At 38.5% G+C, this 21,666-nt stretch overlaps 1 protein-coding gene across 1 annotated transcript in view; it reads left to right on the top strand.

Annotated features, from left to right (window-relative positions):
* Positions 1 to 18,108: 18,108 nt before the first annotated feature.
* The window catches only part of LOC117405799 (A disintegrin and metalloproteinase with thrombospondin motifs 5-like), a 32,686-nt gene continuing 29,128 nt past the window's right edge, over positions 18,109 to 21,666 (top strand). Inside the window, exon 1 of the mRNA XM_034009172.3 lies at positions 18,109 to 19,664. Within this exon, the coding sequence (XP_033865063.3) occupies positions 18,591 to 19,664 (1,074 nt within the window). The 5' untranslated portion in view covers positions 18,109 to 18,590. The remainder of the gene's footprint in view (positions 19,665 to 21,666) is intronic.

Raw genomic sequence — 21,666 nt, forward strand, 5'->3', positions numbered from 1 at the left:
TTTTCCGTATCTTTTAGCTCCTACTGAACCGCAGGGAGCATCTCATTCCAGGCTGCGGCCCACAAGTTGGGTGCAGGGTACTCAGTTTATTTAATTTGCGGGTGGATTCTTACACCACCCTAGTGGCTTATTATTGGAATCCAGTTCAGATTTAACAAGGCTCAGACATGTGTTGGCCTCTTTATTGAGAGCATCAGCCAAGCCGTGACTCCCAGCGGCGTCAGCCTTCTTTCCAGCTTGACAGCCTGTGTTTGTGCAGGAGATCACTGACTTAGCGATACTGCAGTGATAATTGTCCAGAGCATAAGAGAATTCAGTGCAGTTATTCTACAGTACAAATAAAGTCAAGATAAAGAGGAAAATAACTTCAGAAGGTAGTATGACTGCTACAGCCCAGAACTCTAACCAATGAGTTACCTTAACCCACTAATTTCCACACTGCAACCTAGCACTCTAAACACTGAGCTACTCAATCCCACCTTCTTTACACACTGCTGCCCAGCTCTTCTACATCTATCATGTGACTAAACTATAAGACACCCAACCAAATGTTAGGCAATATATCGAAACAGGACAGAACCACAGAATACCTAATTCCAAGAAAGCCCTCTGTAACAGGGTGAAGTGTTACAAGTCACTGAACAATACTAAGACAGACACAGAACACTGGGTGTTGACACGCCACAGAAGTGCTGACACTAGGGTACCAGCAATGGTAGCCCTAGTCTCACGTTTAATTAAGAAAACAAAACAAAACAAAACAAAGCTAAAAATAAAAGTTTGCCACGCAAGGCTAGACCTAGGCTCACTAAAAGAGACATCCCGCTCCAGGAACCTACTACACTACGAAAACCCTCTTTATACACTGTTTCGGATCAGCCTCCCCTAAACTAACCTACTTCTTGGCTCCTGGAGTCCAGGCATCCTCACAGCGAGTCCTGCCTTTTCAAACGGCCTCGTCTGGGCAATGCCTTGCAGTTGAAGGGTTCTGTAATTGTTCATCCTGCAGAGCGGACTCTCCTCCTCGATGTCAACAAGCGCAAGCTTTCACTCAGCGCCCGTCTGTGTAGCAATGGCCGTGCATTAGCCTCAAGCTGTGGCGCAGACACTTTTTGAGCTTCACGCAGCCTCCCCGGGCACACGCCTCAGCCAATCCGGACCGATCAGCTTAGCGCCGGCGAGCCCAACTGCTCAATTGGTTGCCCAGGGTTCCAAGACACCCTCACACCATTGAGAGGTGTTGGAGAGGAACAATGACAATTAAAAAGGGGTGGGGGGGGGGTTATGACTTGCAATGGCATTTAGTCAGAACATTTGGGTTTATACTATTATTATTATTATTTGTTTATTTAGCAGATGCCTTTATCCAAGGCGACTTACAGAGACTAGGGTGTGTGAACTATGCATCAGCTGCAGAGTCACTTACAACTACGTCTCACCCAAAAGACAGAGCACAAGGAGGTTAAGTGACTTGCTCAGGGTCACACAATGAGTCAGTGGCTGAGGTGGGATTTGAACCGGGGACCTTCTGGTTACAAGCCCTTTTCTTTAACCACTGGACCACACAGCCTCCTCTTCTTCTGAATAGGACCATAGGACCCCTAAAGTCAGTTTAGTGTCTTGTTTGAAGGATCTCCCAATTAACACCAAGGCACTGCTCTTGTCTCCCATAATAGAACTGCCAATGCCTGAGATAATGTGAGGGGGATTTCTTTCCTGCCTCAAAACCATTAGCTCTATCTTTGGACTGCTAACCTCAGCACATGACCATAATCCTAGGGCTGGCCACTGCCTGGAAGCTTGCCTGTCCACCCTTCCTTCAAGGACTATGCTATAGAGCTCTCTATGGCTATGGCATTCGTTCCAGTGGAAAAAGGCGATGCTTCTCCATGGTTTGTAATTAGGCACTCAGCTGTGGTGGAAAGATGGAGCCAAGAGATTGAGAACCAAACTAGTAATGAAATACATCTACTGGCATATGTTTATTTTAACATGAAAAACAAGCGTAAACAGGAGACTTGCGAAACAGTAATTCAGAATGACTGTTTTCACTTAGTCACAAAATATACCCCCATTCTCTCTTAGCACAGTAATTGGCTGCATAAATTCAGGAAATGTTTCTCTGAGTTAGAAAACACATATTTTCCATTATTAGCAATTTGCGGTCAGAATTCACAGAGCATAACATGAATTATGATGCTGAAACTCCGAGACCAAGACATGGAACACAAGATGCAGTAAAAAAATGCTTCTCCCCATGTGACTTCATGCCTAACTGCCTGCCTGCCCCACACTGAGTGTTACAAGCAGTGGGGTGTGAATCACAGGAGAATGCCAGCAAACACAACAGTTTAATTACATTTATAAAGCAGCAGTGAATTGTTTATTCAAAACCATTTATTTATTTATTTATTTTTTTAATATTACCTGGCTCTTCTTATAAACAACTGTTTACCCTGAGTGGGGTCTGCTCCCATATTAAACCATCATTTTACAGACTCATATAGTTGTACATGTATCATATAGTTGTACATGTACTAAAAACAAAATGGTAAAGCTTCATTTTGAGTGGCATAAATAAGGATTTAATTGATATTCAATGAATTGATATTTGGAGATAGTGAAATTAAACAACATTTAATTTTTGTCCATGTGTTCAATAAGTATGTTGAGTATTTTGATTAAGGCTTAAATGTATGGGTAGTTTTAAGAGAAATGCAATCTCAGTCTAATGGTGGATTCACATACATGTTCTAAGGGGCTACATAAGTGCTGTATAAAACTCAAAGGTTGTTTAAAGTGCTTCCATTACATTCCAAGCATTGTTTATTAATGTTTAAAAGACCTTTCATTTAAGATCAATTATGAAATTGCATATAAATTAAGTATCCCTATTGCATAGCTACTGACTGTTTATTAACATGTTACAGAGCTTCAATATATGTGTTAATTAATATCAATTAAATCCTTATTTATGCCACTCAACATAAACTTAGTAACAATTTAGACACATTTTTCAACAAATGATTCTTATTTATCAAGTGTCTTTATGGAGACCTTGAAAATGATATTATGAATCCTCTTGTATCCGACAGGAGTTATTCTGCAATATGAACCAAGAGATGAGGAAAATAACCGCAAATACAGCCATGTTTTAGAAGTCAGGTAAATGCATTTGTATTAAAAAGTAAGTACAACAGAACTGTTTATAGAGTGTAGTATCAGCAGTATTCATGGCAGGATGGTAATAGGCATGTATCACCAATGCATCATGGGAATCAAATGGCAGAAGTAACCACAGATGGAGTCAGGTTTGAATGTAATTGAAATGAGTTTTCCACAAAGCATGTGTCTGATTTTGATATACAGTATACTTAAATGATAGGGAAATACTAATATGGGAATATAATGTTTAAGCTGCATAAAGGGGTTTAAGGTTTTTGCTCTCTGCATGAATAGAAAACTGCTGGAGAGAGAGAGAGAGAGAGAGAGAGAGAGAGAGAGAGAGAGAGAGAGAGAGAGAGAGAGAGAGAGAGAGAAGGTAGAAGGGAGACAGTGTACTGGTATAAACCCCACAGAAACCCTGGGCAGAGTTAGTTGCTCTACCCCAGGAAAAGAGAGCCCATTCATATAAACATTAGCAGGCCCCTCAAAGAGTTTAGCATGGTAAATTGACACAGTCATTTTGCAGTTTCCCATGTTTTTCCATAATTATCTGCTCTTTAACATGCATGCCTTTGCTTTGCCATGCTTTTCTTCATTTTCCTATGCTATCTCAATGGATCACAGTACACTTTTCTAAGGACTGTGGAGAATAAAAGGAGTTCATGTCTGTGGTTGAGTCTTGGAGCTTGACATTTTTGATTCGGATATGGAGACAAGTGAAAGAAGACATCCTTATTCTTCAGCGTGTTGTAGAATGTGATGCAGTCATTTGCCGACCGTGAGACTTATTGCTCCTCGATTGGGTAATGATCACTTCCTGTGTTGAGGACTGCAGTGTAAATGATACCTGACCTGACATATTGTAACAGCTCAGATTGTAAAAACTGAAATGATTTAATTTTTTTTCATAAATACATTGACAGATATGAATGTAATATACTGTAAATAGCAGTATGCAAATACAATGAGCTCTGGAAATTGTATTTCTGTTTGAGAATTTTACATTTACATCTCAATTTACTGATTTACTGACAATTCGTATTTTTGGGACTCAATTAAATACTCATGGAATCAGGACAGTCAACTAAAAAGACATGAGCAACATTCTGAGCACACTTCAGAAAACAATTCAAAGAAGGTTGGTTACTTTATAAAGATCAAAATATAATTTCAGATTGAACGGTTAACATATGACTTACCATGTGCCAAATCTAGGTTTACCATGCTTTAACCAGAGGCTTTCCTATTTGTTAATCATGCTGTACCGTTCTGTAACAATGGCATAGCCTGTGAACTTTGTTGTAGTGGGCATGCTTGAACCAGTTGACTCAAAAAAGGAATTATAGCAATTACCCAGCAACACTTGCAACACTTTTAAATAACAGGAAACATCCTGTTAGTTCCAAGTATCTATTACCTCACTTCCATCTGTCACCGATTGGACTGGGCCACGAACAATCTGGATACAGCCCTCCTGCTCGTACTTTCCATCCATGCCACACGTCTGTGCTGCTGGTTTGTCCTGACCCGTGACAACCTTGTGTAATGGCATGAGTTGCTGTCTTGTAGGTTGTTTTAGAGATCATTGTTTTATGGCTTACTTCTTTTTTTGTTGCTTTATGCTGTACTGCTCAGCTTTTGCATGGCAAATGGTAATGCACCTTATTTCAGACTGTCCCAGTGCTTGTTGGAGAGTAATGTATGTACTGTGGCTTGCTTTTACCATGCTTTTTACATTCCTCCCTATTGTTAGCCATGCTTTTAAAATATGTGACCCGGTTTGGTGCTACCATGCTCAATGTCTTTCAATACTTTTCTACTGTGGTGTATTACTAAAGACTTTCACAAACTGACAATGAGCAACACTAGGCAAGGACACCTTTTCCCTGGAGTAAAGCACTGAGGGTCTCTAAATCTTTTGAGATTGAGGTGAGCAAAGAATCTCTCTCTTGAGTCTGTTCTGTGTTAATGTTTCAGCTCTGTGTGCTTTATTATTATTATTATTTGTTTTCCTCAAGCGTCAGTGAAAATTTTTAACCATGATGTCTCTTAAATGGGAAGTTATTTTTGATTATAGCCCTTTGCCCCATAAATGCTTCCATATGGATAATATCAGATCTAATCAGTCCTAGCAGCATGCATTGCAATCATCAAAGGCAAGCAAGGAAGGCAGACTTTCACAAGTATGGGATCTCTGAAAAAAATTAAGACAGTTCCAGCAGACGCTGTAATCTTAGATTTATATGACCTTCTGTTGAGCACAGATATTACCAAGCTTTTATAATTTAATGCTAACGCAGACAACAAGTTTATGTCAAGCAATATTTTCACAGTGTCTGTGGTATCTCAATGATTTGGATGATGTCGCTTTCAACCACAGATTGCTTCTCAGATCTCAGGTTTGAGGATTTTTAATGAAATAAACACTGACCATGCTTTTAGCTTTAGGTAAAATAACAACTCTTCTTTCTTTAGGAAGTTGAGCACTAAACCTCAGCAAGGTGAACTGCTGGCACCTGGGGGATAATAGGCATACATTAATTCATTATTTAACCAGGAAAAAAACAGTTGAGACCAAGGCCTCTTTTACAATATGGCCAGAAACAGACAACAGTAATTTCACATTCTTAAAAACTAAATCTGGGACGTTTACACTTCAATAATTCTTGGGATCTACTCACTGAACTAAATTTAATCTTAGTCATTGTTCTTCATTTAGCTGATACATTTGATAAATAAGCACAAAACTAGATTGAACTATACTTGGGTATATTTACCCGTAGCAACAAATCTGGGTAACCTGGCAACAAACCTATTACAGTTTTACACACAAAATAATAGCACCATAGTACCGTAAAAATATAAAAATAGTAGCACCATAATCAAACAAAGGAAAAATACAGCTCTTTATATCACGATTTTAGAATTTATGTGTAAAGTAACTTATATATCGTTAGACTTCACAATGTCTGTGGGCAATGACAAAGACAACGATATTCACACTGACACCAATAAGGTTGTTTTAAATGTTGTCATTGAGTGACCTACTGTATGAATCGTGAAACACTAAACAAAAACAGCAGATTAGGGGATGGTTGGATCGCCTTGACAGACTTTCTATATGCTGTAATATAGACTTCAATAGCGATGGGGGCACTATTATTTTAGTAAGACAACCGACCTGGTAGTAACATATATTATCTACAAAGAAACTAACATAAAGTTGTCAAAATATCACAATCAGTGATTACATCTAAAAATAACTGTTTTTCATCAAACATATTGGGGTAGCAGATGAGGTTCAACTAATCCAATTAAATGGCGCCACAGAACTAACAGATTTTTCGCCAGCTTTGATATGCAGCTATTTGTTAATTTGTTTAACTGCCCTTAAAAGAAATGGAAGAATGACAGTAAAGGAGAAACATGCAATTAAAAGGAAACCATGAAGAAAGTACAGTAAGATTTGAAATAAACAGCATTTGAAATAATGAGATGAAAGATTCAAAGTGAATGAAAATGGGCAAAATAAAGTGGGCTTCCAAGACAAAAGGGGATACGGTGGAAATTGGAAAAAAGGAAAATGAGAGAACAGGAAAAGAGACATTCAGACCAGAGATTTGGTGTTTGGGTACAGTCACAGTTTAATATACTGCCAATATACAGTCCACAAGAGGGAGAAGGGAAGTGGAATGGCCGGGCATGTGGTCTATGACATGGCTACCCTTCATTTTTTTCAAAAATGCAATTAAAAAGAGAACCTCAGAATTGAGGTTCATTATATCACAATAATCAAAACAGGCTCTTTGGTACTTTTACAGACGATAGGTAATGAGAATTGCTTGATAATGTCTGATGCATAACTTCACAAAGGAATGAGAAGATATCACAGACTTCAGATATAATATAAACTGAATTGGTGAACATGCTGGATGTTAAAGAAGCCTTACAGCTGATTACACCTGGCACCTGTCACTTCAAAAAAATCTAAAGGGTTATGAAATACTACATATATTCTACAGTGTAAGTAAATAAATACAGTATAGAAAATCAAGGATACAAAGTAGGTACCTTAATAATCAATGACTGATAAAACATATAATCGGTTTCTCACAAGAGCAGAAGTTTAACAGAAATAAACCTTTAATGTTTAATAGCAATTACTATATTGTAGTTACAATTTTGCATGTCTCTTAATGCATAAAAAATGTTGTTTCAAAAATAGTAACAACATTATCTACATATGTCAGACAATGTATTTTGTTTCTTTGTTATCTATACTTTAAATCCTCAGACTTGAATGCATTTCAGTGTGACATTTCTTCTGTAATGCAGAGAATCTGAATAAACTTATTATTATTATTATTATTATTATTATTATTTATTTCTTAGCCGACACCCTTATCCAGGGCGACTTACAATTGTTACAAGATATCACATTATTTTTACATACAATTATCCATTTATACAGTTGGGTTTTTACTGGAGTAATCTAGGTAAAGTACCTTGCTCAAGGGTACAGCAGCAGTGTCCCCCACCTGGGATTGAATCCATGACCCTCCGGTCAAGAGTCCAGAGCCCTAATCACTACTCCACACTGCTGCCCTACTTGGAGCAGCAACAACTTGTTTTGAGTTTGTGATGTTTGTCTGGGTTAGCAAGAAAATGATTGGTACATGAGTACAAGCTTCTGTTTGCTTTAGAATAAGATAATGTGCTATACTTGAGGTCAATACTAAATCATTCTTGGATGTTTTTTTCTTGGACATAGAAGCTTTGATAATGTCCTTGTAATGGGACATTAAATAATAATGTAATTAGTTACTGTACATACTGTGTATTGTCTGCTGTTCCTTCCTGTTATTGGAATGTCCCGTCTACCTTATTTTACATTCCCATGCAGTCTGTGTCACAAAGGCCAATGTAGATGATTCAGGAATGCAATGCTGGACTTCCTCTCAAAGAAAATATTAAGCCATATATACAGTACATGAGCAATCAGAGGCTTACTGTGTTTCCATTGGCGAGGCTGCAGCACCTTGGATAAATCCTATTGGTTTGACCCAAACTCTTAAATACAGGGCTTGTATTCCCAACATGTTCAGAAATTCTTTCTCCTCCTCCTTCTTTTTGTTCTCACCACCTCCTTAGCAGCGGCTTTTCCCTTCTGTAGGGATGATGAACATCTTTGTCACTAGGCCTTGGCTGAACCAGTGTTGCTGGTAAGAAGCACCGCATTAGTTCTTTATTATTCGTGTAGCATATCTCCCTGCTGCTGTCTCAGCATCAGTCCTTGAGGAGTGGCAGTGTGTTCTCTAGACCTGTGCAGAGAGAAGCCATCTGTTTGGGTTGCTTAAGTGCAAACTCCAGAGGCATAATGGAAAAAATTCACTGCATTTCTCACCTGACCCTGTTTTCGTTTTCTTTTCATTTTTCCTCCCCTTTCTTTTTCCCTTTGGCAACGTGTTTTTGCCGAGGCTCTGTGAAACCAGCTGTTTCTTGGAGACAATCTAATTTAACGGCTGATTCTTCCATACATACTGTATAAAAAATAATAAAAATAACTCATAATCAAATAGATAACTTTTTTAAATATACATGTGACCAGTATGGTGATAGCGAACCCTCAGGTACTCAAAATAAAAATGTCCATGAGCTCAACAATCAAATACCAGGAAAGCGTTTATTCACAAATATTTACAATGGGTTTAAAAAACAATGTATAAACTTTAGGCAAGCAAGGAAGCAAGTACTTCCCAGACTCAGGTACAGACATTTTAATGGAGACAGAAAACAAGGCAGGAAAGATAGCCTCAACAGCACCTCCGTTTGTCAGGAGGCTAAACTTCACCATTTCTAAACCCTCTCACCCTGCCACAATACATAATAAGGAACATGTAGCACATTTATCACACTTGACAAAGAATATGTGCTAGACCAAGTTTATGTGTTAGTCCCCTACCTTTCATTTGGTCTCATACTATTGGCAATACTGTGAAGTTAAAGTTATTTTTTCAGTGTTCTTTTTATAACTTGTCTCAGACAAGTTATAAAAAGACTAGTATTTTACAGGATTCGTTCTCCCTAGCCCAAGCAGGCAGTGCAGAAGTTCCTAAGTGAATATTACAACTTCCTTCACTCTGCTCCACCGGCACAGAGCAGAGGAAAGCTGCTAAACACCTACAGTATAATCACATTTTGGTGCTGGGATATTATGTAATACACAAAAATTCATCCGTATACAGACGTGCTCAAATTTGTTGGTACCCTTACAGCTCATTGAAATAATGCTTCATTCCTCCTGAAAAGTGATGAAATTAAAAGCTATTTTATCATGTATACTTGCATGCCTTTGGTATGTCATAGAATAAAGCAAAGAAGCTGTGAAAAGAGATGAACTATTGCTTATTCTACAAAGATATTCTAAAATGGCCTGGACACATTTGTTGGTACCCCTTAGAAAAGATAATAAATAATTGGATTATAGTGATATTTCAAACTAATTAGTTTCTTTAATTAGTATCACACATGTCTCCAATCTTTCAGCCTATTTAAATGGAGAAAAGTAGTCACTGTGCTGTTTGGTATCATTGTGTGCACCACACTGAACATGGACCAGAGAAAGCAAAGGAGAGAGTTGTCTGAGGAGATCAGAAAGAAAATAATAGACAAGCATGGTAAAGGTAAAGGCTACAAGACCATCTCCAAGCAGCTTGATGTTCCTGTGACAACAGTTGCAAATATTATTAAGAAGTTTAACGGAACTGTAGCCAACCTCCCTGGGCACGGCCGCAAGAGGAAAATCAACCCCAGATTGAACAGAAGGATAGTGCGAATGGTAGAAAAAGAACCAAGGATAACTGCCAAAGAGATACAAGCTGAACTCCAAGGTGAAGGTACATCAGTTTCTGATCGCACCATCCGTCGCTTTTTGAGCGAAAGTGGGCTCCATGGAAGAAGACCCAGGAGGACTCCACTTTTGACAGAAAAACATAAAAAAGCCAGACTGGAATTTGCTAAAATGCATATTGACAAGCCACAATCCTTCTGGGAGAATGTCCTTTGGACAGATGAGTCAAAACTGGAGCTTTTTGGCAAGTCACATCAGCTCTATGTTCACAGACGAAAAAATGAAGCTTTCAAAGAAAAGAACACCATACCTACAGTGAAACATGGAGGAGGCTCAGTTATGTTTTGGGGCTGCTTTGCTGCGCCTGGCACAGGGTGCCTTGAATCTGTGCAGGGCACAATGAAATCTCAAAACTATCAAGGCATTCTGGAGCGAAACGTACTGCCCAGTGTCAGAAAGCTCTGTCTCAGTCACAGGTCATGGATCCTCCAACAGGATAATGACCCAGAACACACAGCTAAAAGCACCCAAGAATGGATAAGAACAAAACATTGGACTATTCTGAAGTGGCCTTCTATGAGTCCTGATCTGAATCCTATCGAACATCTATGGAAAGAGCTGAAACTTGCAGTCTGGAGAAGGCACCCATCAAACCTGAGACAGCTGGAGCAGTTTACTCAGGAAGAGTGGGCCAAACTACCTGTTAACAGGTGCAGAAGTCTCATTGAGAGCTACAGAAAACGTTTGATTGCAGTGATTGCCTCTAAAGGTTGTGCAACAAAATATTAGGTTAAGGGTCCCATCATTTTTGTCCATGCCATTTTCATTTGTTTTATTATTTACAATATTATGTTGAATAAAAAATCAAAAGCAAAGTCTGATTTCTATTAAATATGGAATAAACAATGGTGGATGCCAATTACTTTTGTCAGTTTCAAGTTATTTCAGAGAAAATTGTGCATTCTTCGTTTTTTGTGGAGGGGTACCAACAAATTTGAGCACGTCTGTATACTGTACATCACTTCATTTTCTTAATACGTGATCAAAAGGTCAAAGATCAAGACATTTATATGGTGTGTTTTGTTTTGTAAAGTGCTGTTTTCTGTTTTTCTTCATGTGTGTATCCCTGTTCAGCATATAAATCTTTAGACACATAAAAATAAACATCAGTCTGTAATAGCTGCGTGGTTGTTGTTTATGGAAATTTGCAGGGAAGCTTGTAAACAACACAAACATGGCTCCTCAGCTATGCAGGACTGCCTGTGCACTCAGGCTCTTTCTACAAACCATGCTGCCCCTGTGTGAATTAACAATAACTGTCTCTGAAGGGGGCTGACTAAGGGAGCGTCTGCAAAAGCTGGGCCCAATGAGAGAGTGGAGCAGCGACAACATGGCTATGCAGTGACAGAGGGGCAGCTGGTAGCGAGGGGGAGAAGCTGTGATGTGATATGGCAGTGTGTTGGCACAGAGCCCTCAATTTCAGATGGCAGGGTTTATATTTGACTCCAGATATGTGTCCCTGTTGTTATGTGAGCGCGCATTCAAGTGCATGTGTGCCTACACTCCATTGGCCATATTTTTATAGTGTTTACTCCAGTTTTTAATTAACTCCTATTTTTTGAAAGGAGAACAAAAATGTTGTTACTGTTACAAAATGAAATGCAAAATATCTTGTGAGTGCTTAAGAGAACTTGAAATATATAACTTAGTTGTTTGGGTCTAGTTTTGTAAAATTACCAGGTGTTTTACCTCTTTCAAAAAATAGGAATTAACGACGAGAAAACACTTTGAAAATATGGCCCCATGAGACTCTGTGCATATCTGTGTAATTGTGTGTCCTCGCATGTAGAAGTGTGTGTTAGAATAGGAAAAGCTGACAAAAAAAGTATCTGTGTTATACAGGGAGGGCATCTTTCGGTATGCTTAGGAAGGGTCTCAACATCACAATAACATTAAAAACAGCAGAATCTGATATGTTCTAAATCCTGACATGCACACACAGGCTACCTAAAGTGTCAGATGTGAGATAGCTGCCTTCTTTGAGTGCTATAAAGTAATGCAAATATAAAATGAACATTTTGGAACAGGTGAGTCAAAAACAGTCACTAGCACTTTCTTTTAAGCAAAACAAGCATCATTCATGACAGAGATTTATTTTAGTGAACCAAAGGGGTGTTTTTTTTGTCTGCAAGTGTTTTACAAATCACCTAGTTGGGAGGGTCTGGGGTACTAGTAAATATATACCTTGGAATTTAACTGAAAACAAACTCACTGTAGTAGATAGTTACTGGTAAACATTATTCCCAGAGAGTCAGGTGGGTGACAGACAGGGAGTTATAATGCTATCAGCATTCAGCCTTAGGCAAATCCTGCCAGTTTGTTCCACTATCACCTGAAGAACAAAAGTCCATATCTTACAGTACACTGGTTATTGTTGGTTACAAACACTGTTCAGTGCATATTTCATTACAAACATATATCTATGCAAATTATTTCATTACACAACATTCTTCCAAAATAATGTCCAAATAAAAAGCCATTCCTCCCTTTACAAATACATTTGTGGTATTTATTATTAGGGGGCCAAGCAACAAAGTTGCTGGAAACCTGTTGTTAATGTTAGGATTATTATTTTTATTATTCCGGCAAATTTTCAAATGTCTGTAAAAATAACACCATTACACGAAAAGTTATGAAACTTGGTAGGGTGGTAGAGACCTATGGGAAGTTGAGTCAGAGCGAAAACAAAGGTCAAAGGTCTCATGGTTTGGCAGCTAAATTGGAATGTCGAAAATATTCTAATGTCTTCTTTTCTGAAACTTTGCATACATAGCCTTGACAAGGTTGTCTATCAAGTTTGTTCAAAGCAAGTCGCTACATAAAAAAAACATGGCTGCTACGAGCCAATCGTATTTTAGCTATGGTCAATGTCAACGAAAGAATGAAGTGGATTGGCCACATGGTTTGGCAGCCATATTGGATTTTTCTAACCCAATTTTCAAATGTCTGTAAAATGCAAAACTGGCTTTATAACTCCTTAGAGAGTGCAGATAGAGTCATGGTTACTATGGAACACATATAGGAACCCACATCTGCTCTATCAAAAAAATGTCCTTGACCGTGACCTCTGACCTCTCCTAAGGGTCAAATGAAAAAAATAGCTTATAACTCGTTAGAGAGTGCAGATAGGGTCATGGTTACTATGAAACACATATAGGAACCCACACATGCTTTATCAGAAAGTAAGGTAATGTGCAGTAAAACTGCATTAAATGCATAGCAAAATAAATGAAAGAAAATAACACACTGTAAAATAATATTATGGTAAACATTTACATTTGTTTAACTAGTAACCACATTTTCTCTAGTATACGTAATTGTTCCATTGTCAAGTTCTTGTCAAGTATAACTGTGTAGCTTTTGTAGAGGTCCCAGTCCCCAGCTGTAGTTAACCTAATAAAAGGTGTGCAGTCCAGTAGCAGGGCTGACTTGTGCCACAGGGAAGAGGCCCAGTGCAGCTGATGGGTCAGAGCCTGTAAAACAGTAGCCAGTTAAAGCTGTCTCGCCACTTAAAGTCACAGTCTGGTCCCAGTGGGGTAAGTAACACAGGCATCTGTGAGGTAATGGGTGTATTGTATATTGTGACTTGCTGTATTGACTAACAGTTAGAGCTGTGTGGACTACTTAGAGCTGGGGGACTATGAGTGAAGCATAATGTCTTAATGGTTAGATCTTAGGGACTGGGAGATGGTAGTATAGTCCTAGTGGGCTGAAGCTGAGGGAGGATGTGCGGTCTAGTGGTAAGAGCTGAGAGATGGAGGCAGTGTGGTCTAGTGGTTAGAGCTTAGTTATTGGGAGGCAGTGTGGCATAGTGGATACATCTGAAAGACTGTGGTCTAATAGGAAATTTAACAAACAGAGAAGCAGTGTGATCTATAGCCAATTTCAAAGCAAAAAGAATATGCAGTACAAAACTTGAAAGAAAAACTGTAATTTAAAACTTCGCTCTCGCTTCAAAATAGGGCTCCTTGTGTTTAGTTTGGAGGACTGTTTTTTCAGAATTTGTGAAGAGATCCTGGTGCATCTACTTGTGCCACAGGCACCCGTCACCAGTGTAAGCAGGACTCCACTACCAGGACTGGATGGAAAATAACTTCATAAAATTGTGCATTGTTCCAAAGTATATTGCATAAATTATATATATATATATATATATATATATATATATATATATATATATATATATATATATATATATATATATATGTGTGTGTGTGTGTGTGTGTGCATGTGTGTGCATATGTGTGTACATAAAGCAATTTATTTCCATTTTATAGAGCCGGCAATAAAATATTTGATCAAAGTCGTTAGCATATGGGACTAGTAAACTGTACAGACAGCCCACAACAAGCGAGGTCTCCCCCAGTATAAAATCAGCCCAGGCAAGCAGATTCTGAACAATATTAAGATCAGGGGACCTCTTTGATCATCAAACACAGAAAGCACTCAAATTAGCAGCATAACTCCCTCTCACAATCTGTCCTGAGTTTTTACTTTATATACAGTAAGTCGCCATTTGAAAAGGTTTCATGGAAACAAATGTGCATAGCTATGGGCCTTTTTGCCTAGAGCCCAAGGGACAGGTGCAAAATAAAATAATTAAATATGGACAATACATTGACTGAAGCCCATTAGTATCCCATGAATAGGTATAACATCAAATGTTATTGTAATGCTTTATATATGTATTCCATAGTAACTATGACTCCATCTGCACTCTCTAAGGAGTTATAAAGCCAGTTTTGCATTATATGGACATTTGAAAATTTTGTTAGAAAAGTCTATGGCTGCCAAACCATGTGACCAATCCACTTCATTCTTTCGTTGACATTAATTCCCATAGGCCTCTACTACTCTTATGAAGTTTCTTCACTCTACCACATTCTACCATAGATTACAGTCATTCTGAGAGGCTTTGATATTTCTCCTACCTTGTAAACCAGCTTCAACGTAGAACTCTTTCCCCTGCATTATTTATTGTATTGAGTGACATTAATGACAGGGTCAAAACACCAGCGGGATTCATATAAAGTTAAAGTTCTGCTTGAAACAATGTAGACATTATGAATTTCAGCTACTGCATCAATTGTATGGTACAAATAAAGCCATTGGTGTAGGTACACAATATTGTGAGTCTTGTAAGTACTGTAAGTGGTTGAAATGGAAGACATACTTGTTAACTAGTGTTTTGCTTGGTTTTAAAAAATATGTGAAATGTGCAGATTTTGATAAATAATTTTCTTTAATAATACACAACCATTATTATAAAATACTGCATTTTACAGTAGTATTCTACAGTAAACACGCCATTTATTGTAGTAAAATTAAATTTACTGCAGTAAATTATAGCAACCAAAGTAAATACTGCACAATACTACTTGCAGTATTTACTTTGGCTGCTATAGTTTACTGCAGTATTTAAAAGAAATTACAACTGCAGTATACCGTAAATGCAGAAAACATTTTTTTTTTGTTAAGGATGTTAATGTAAGTTTTGTTAACTGATGCTTATTTTTTAAATCAGCAGTTGGCTAACCTAACCTGCCTTTTCTCCTCTCCACAATCCAAGCAGTAAGAGTTTCTAGTGCCTATTGCCTTTGAGTAAATCTACGAAGAGCGTCAAGGTCACATACCAAAGATCATGTGGATGTTGTATGATGTGAAGATTTTTTCGCAACAAATTGTATCATATCTGTGAGAAAGTGGAATGCAACATATCACACTATGTGCTACATACCATTTGTTGTACCTTGAATCATAGGCTTTGCTGTAACTATTGACACTGCAGCTCAGTCAAACTGAAAACCTCTACATGTTATGCACTTGGAGATACATAAGGGAAGGAAGTGATTCAGACCTCCAAGTCCTCTATGCAAGTACCAGAATTAACTATAGTATCATATATATTATTCTTAACACAAAATGTCCATTTGTCCATCTAAAATGACTCTCTTTAATTAACCTGCTCCCTCTCAGCCTCAAAGCCAAACTTTCTCAGATTGTCTCCCAATAATATTAATAGTTAACCTTTACAAATGCACACTGATTTATTATTGCAATAAACTAGTTCCATGCAGTATTTTAGCCAAAGGAATCCGTTTTTGAAGTACAATGAGTCAGCACTGCTTATATATACTAGATATTTTGCATGCAAAAAGAAGCCATAGCATCCCAGCTCTGACTCCATAAGGGCCACATTGCCTCTCAGTGCGTCAGCTCAATCACTAGACAACTTTGCATTAAACCCCACCTGCAAGGAAGAAAACATTCAATCATCAGGACTGAGATATTCTGTCTACAGAATGGTGAAAAATCTATATTGGATTTATATTTCAACAAGATCAGGTTAGCGATTTCCACTCGGGGAATAGGATACTAGATGTGACCTTACCGGGAGCTGAACACACACATGCACAGTGTGGCACAGAATTAGATAACTAACAAGACAGAGGGAAAGGAAAATGAAGAGGGGATTCATTAATGAACTTTGTCTTTACCAGTGAGTTACTTCACAGTAATTGTTTATAAATTAAACAAAATTGTGAATAGAGTGGTCTCTGAATAAGCAAATACTGCCCTTTTCTATTATCTGACATTTACTGTAATAATTGCCATTATTCGACAGTAAATACTAAAATTGTCAGTAGCAATTTGTTGTAAAATACAGCAGATTGTCATGTACTGTAGTATACTGCAGTTCTTTACTGGCAGATTGTCATGTACTGTAGTATACTGCAGTTCTTTACTGGCAGATTGTCATGTACTGTAGCATACTGCAGTTCTTTACTGGAAAATGTGTTTATCGGATGTCGCATAGACTATTACAGTATTAATGCTACATGTCACAAAATAGTTATTTGCTGTAAAAGCTTTTTTTTTTTTTTTTACTGCACTACTACAGTTAATGTGACGACTGTACCTCAAGGTAGTTATAGTATTCTGCAGCATTTAGTGTGACCACTGTATTTTATTGCTGCATTTCATAAAATGTATAACCAGAAATGCACTGCTGATTTCTATTATATTTACTGTAGAATACTGAATTCAGTATAGTAACCAAATTAAATGCTGCCGAATAATATAACCATCCTTCGGATAAAACTGAAGTCCTATTGTAAGCGACGCTGCAGCAGTTGTTAATGCATAGATCGCCCCCTCATCTCTGTGAGTCGCTTGGATAAAAGTGTCTGCCAAATGATTAATTAATTAATTAATTAATTAATTAATTAATTAATAATAATAATAATAATAATAATAATAATAATAATAATAATAATAATAATAATAATAATAATAATAATAACTACAGTATATAATTAATTTACATATTTTACTGCAAATCACTGTAAACGATAGCATTTACTCTAGAATACTTCAATAAACTGCAGTATATTGCAATTTGACAGCAATTTTAACCAAAAATTAAGTCTAACTTTTAAGAAGGTTATGAGACCTAAAAACATTACATCCGTCCAATCTATTCTGCATCACAGGTACCTCCCCAGTACTATATACACTTGAATCCTATTAATAAATATATATAGTGCAATAACATACAGCACTATAAAAAGAGCTATGCTACTTTGAATGCGTAATGCATACGAATTTTAGAAATCCAATCATTTCAATTAAAGCAACCAGATATAGATTGTTTTATATAACATCCTGCTCGCTTAGTCACCAGAAACCAGTTAACAAAACACGCGCTCTACCGGTAATTCTAACATACACTGCTAAAAGTGATATTATGCAGTACAGTAGTTTCATTCCAGTGCTGTGTGTAAATCGCTGCCACCCACAATGACTGCATGACGCACGTTTTTGTAAAGGGCAATCTTGTTTTAAATTGATGGAAGAGACTTTTTTTTATTTTTAACCCAAACGTTGGTGTTTTTTTTACAGTGTGTTTGAAAGTGAAGGAAGTGTGGGAGTGGTTGTCAGGAATCTCTCTCTCTCTCTCTCTCTCTCTCTCTCTCTCTCTCTCTCTCTCTCTCTCTCTCTCTCTCTCTCTCGCTGCTGTGGCCAATTGGTGAATGAAATAGCCCAGGCAGGAATGACATTCCGCTATAAATTCATTGTTCAGCCTCTTCTCATCTTCAGAGTACACTCTCAATTCTCCGCGTTCGCATTGGGGCACTCGGATTGGGGATACAAACAAACGCCAAGGACAGCTGTGTGAGGCGGCGTGTTAGAGGGCTGAGAATAGACGCAGCACTTGACTCGATGCTTTGATTCTTTTTGCACGAGTTCGCAGAGAGGGAGAGAGAGAGAACAGGACTTGTTTGTTGCTGCTGCTGTTTAAGTGGAAACTTTGTGTTTTGTTTGAAAAAGTTCACTGCATTACCGATCAGCCTTATTTTTTTTCTCTCTCGTCTTTTTATACTTTTCTGGGAGAATATAAGCAGTAAAAGGCAATGTGCTAGACAATTGGTCACGGTCCTTCCTTTTTAAGTTGTTATGAAGATTTTTAAGTTATTACTTTTACATTGAAAACTTTTTGTGTGCTCAGAGTATAATGCAATACATTTATTTTATGTTTTTGGCTAAAGACAAAAACATGGTGCTATTAAAATTGTTTTTGCTGTGCACTTTGGAGTTACACCTGGGCACCTCTCTTCCTAACACCAATCTCACTCCTGGCACTGACTTACCACCAGCTGCCAGTAGGCTGCTGACATCTCGTAAGACACACTATCCCAGGAGCAAAAATGGGATCGTTCAAAACATTGACCAGATCTACTCGGGTGATGGCAAGATTGGTTACATCCTCTATGCAGATGGTAAGAAATTCCTTTTGGATATGGAAAGGGACGAGTCCATTCTTTCTCACCACTTCAGCACCAAGTATGTAGGAGCGCTCCAAGGGGATGCGCACCTGGGGGCCCTGCACAAGGAGTGCTTCTACCGGGGCACTGTAGACTCCAACCCTGAATCTCTGGCTTTGTTCAACCTCTGCGGGGGAGTAGAGGGCTTTTTTGCGGTGAAGCATGCCCGCTATACGATAAAGCCACTGATCAGGGCTAACGGACGAGAGAATGAGGTGTATGGTGCAGAGGGGGATTTGGACCGCGGTTTGCATTACTACACTCGGGAGAGGTTTCGTTTCGAGGCTGTGCCGATGCGAGAGAGCTGCGGGACTCCGGGTGGCAAGGGAAAACGACGGAGTGTTTTGGGAAAAATCACGGGTCCCTTCAAGAAGGACAGCCAGGAGAGGTGGTGGTGGGGCTCCAGGGAGGCTAATTCTGCCTCAGGGAGACGACCCCGTCGGTCTGTTTCAAGAGCGAGGCATGTAGAACTCCTGCTGGTGGCCGACGAGTCCATGTCCAAGAAGTATGGCAAGGACCTGCAACACTACCTCCTAACACTGGCTTCCATTGCCTCCAGGCTCTATGGGCACGCCAGCATAGAGAACCCTATCCAGCTGGCAGTGGTGAAAGTGGTGGTTGTCACTGATAAGGAAAAGGGTCTGGAGATCAGCAAGAACGCAGCTTCCACCCTCAAGAGCTTTTGCAAGTGGCAAAACCAGCAGAACCAACTGGATGACGACCACGAAGAGCACTATGATGCTGCCATTCTGTTCACCAGGCAGGTAAGCAGCAGCCATAGATCGACTTTGAACTGCATCAGTCTCAAAAGGGAGAAATAAAAAAAAAATCTTGAACACAGTCTTTTTACACTGTGTCATAAGTTATTGGACACATATATTAAATGGTGCCTTTGAAAAATGTAACTATATTGAAATATTGTGTTACTTTTGGCCACTGACCACTTTCTTTAAAGTCAGTGCAGCCTTTGTTTTGGTAGCTGTCTGATCTTAGATAGCAAGCCTTTAAACATATGCACTTAAATGTACTGTAGATTGCTTCGCATATTTAACTTAGGAACTTTGGGCTTCAGCCAGTTTTCTGCATGACCTAAATTACAAAGTGAGAGTTGAAACTTTATAAACGTCTTTTTTTTTCCATTTTCCTTGCGGTTTTCTGCTGTGCATGTCATTTTGTGGTGTTTGGGAAGCTTGGCTACACTGCTGGTAATAACGCACACACTGAAGTCCCCCATCAACCGTCTTATTCCGCCACAGACACAACAGTATAATTTTGCAGGAAAGAAAGCCGTAACATATGTTTATTTTATCTTCATCTCCTTTTCGCGACCTGTTACATTGTGTGTGTGTAAAGTGCTGTGTATTTTTGGTTAACTTTTCCTGGCCGCAATGCTCAGCTATATTTGCAGTTTATCTGTGTACATCTAACGTTTTATTTGCACTGTGTTCCTAGACAGCTGCACCAGCACCTGCTTCTCATTTAACAGGGCTGAGCCTCAGTTTAAGCAATGCGATTTCCACTTATATCATACCAGAACAATGACATGGGTTTACTGGGTGTTTTGTGCAAAATATTTAGTGTTCCAAAATCTGTTTCAATTTTACATGGATATTCACTGCTTGATTTCTACAGTTTTTCATGCAGTATATTACCTTTTTGCACTCAACTTCAGGAGAGATTTACATTCCAATTTGTTTACATCACTGAAATCCTTGAAATGCTGCCTCTACAGCAGTACCTAGCCCAGTAAGGTAAATACAAAGAAAGAAAGAAAGAAAGAAAGAAAGAAAGAAAGAAAGAAAGAAAGAAATGGATTGACTTTTTTCAGAACATCTATAAAAATATTTGTTATTCAGATGCAGCTTTAATACCTGCAGTTGTCATATTTTATTGCAGGCTCATAAAGTAACACACTTATCAAAACATATTGGTCACTATAGCTTTAAAATGTATTGTTACATTATTTAGCCTCTCATTTAAGCATGGAACAAGTGAGCAAAGATACAGTGCCTCTCTTACTGGAGTGTTGTGGTGGTGGGCAGCCTACACAAATCAATACAATTAGACAGCATTTTTAGGTCACGCTCAGTAAGCCTGCAGACTAGTGTCCTTGTAGCTGACATGTAACTGGAGGACTGAATGCATAACTGCTTTCGGCTCTTCCTTTGTTTCTCTTACAGAACAATACTGCACTTGTTTGTATAAGACAGTCTGCCAGTGCGGTAAACAACAGCAACCAAGATACCATACTCAAAATAAAATACATTGGAAAGCATGCTGCAGCATCTTGTTAGCACACTCCAAATGCATACTGTATGTACTAGAGACCTATAACCACACCATCTACTCGGAAAACAATGCAGTGAAAGTACCTTAAAGTGTGTCTGCACAGCAGGTAAACTCACAAGCAGACAAATATTTTGGCTATTGCCTTCACTCAGCAGGCCACCTAGAAACGCACTGCTGAAACATGTGTCTGCTTGACACGTCTGCACAAGCATGCACTGTTTTTTAAAGATGCCCCTAATATTACACTGTTGCTCAGGTGTGGTCCTACGCTGTATTTTCATATGTATGATATTATGTGCGAACACATCTGAAAGTGACCCTTTTCGTTCACTACATCTACTGTAAGTTTGTATGGTTTGGTATATGACATAGTATGACATTTAACTATGGCACATAAGTACTTTCCATAACGACTACTGCTCAAGTCACGCACAAATGCATGACCTATAATAATTCCCTCCCATGTATAGAAAACCT

The sequence above is a fragment of the Acipenser ruthenus genome, chromosome 9 (assembly GCF_902713425.1).
Source record: "Acipenser ruthenus chromosome 9, fAciRut3.2 maternal haplotype, whole genome shotgun sequence".
Lineage (NCBI taxonomy): Eukaryota > Metazoa > Chordata > Actinopteri > Acipenseriformes > Acipenseridae > Acipenser > Acipenser ruthenus.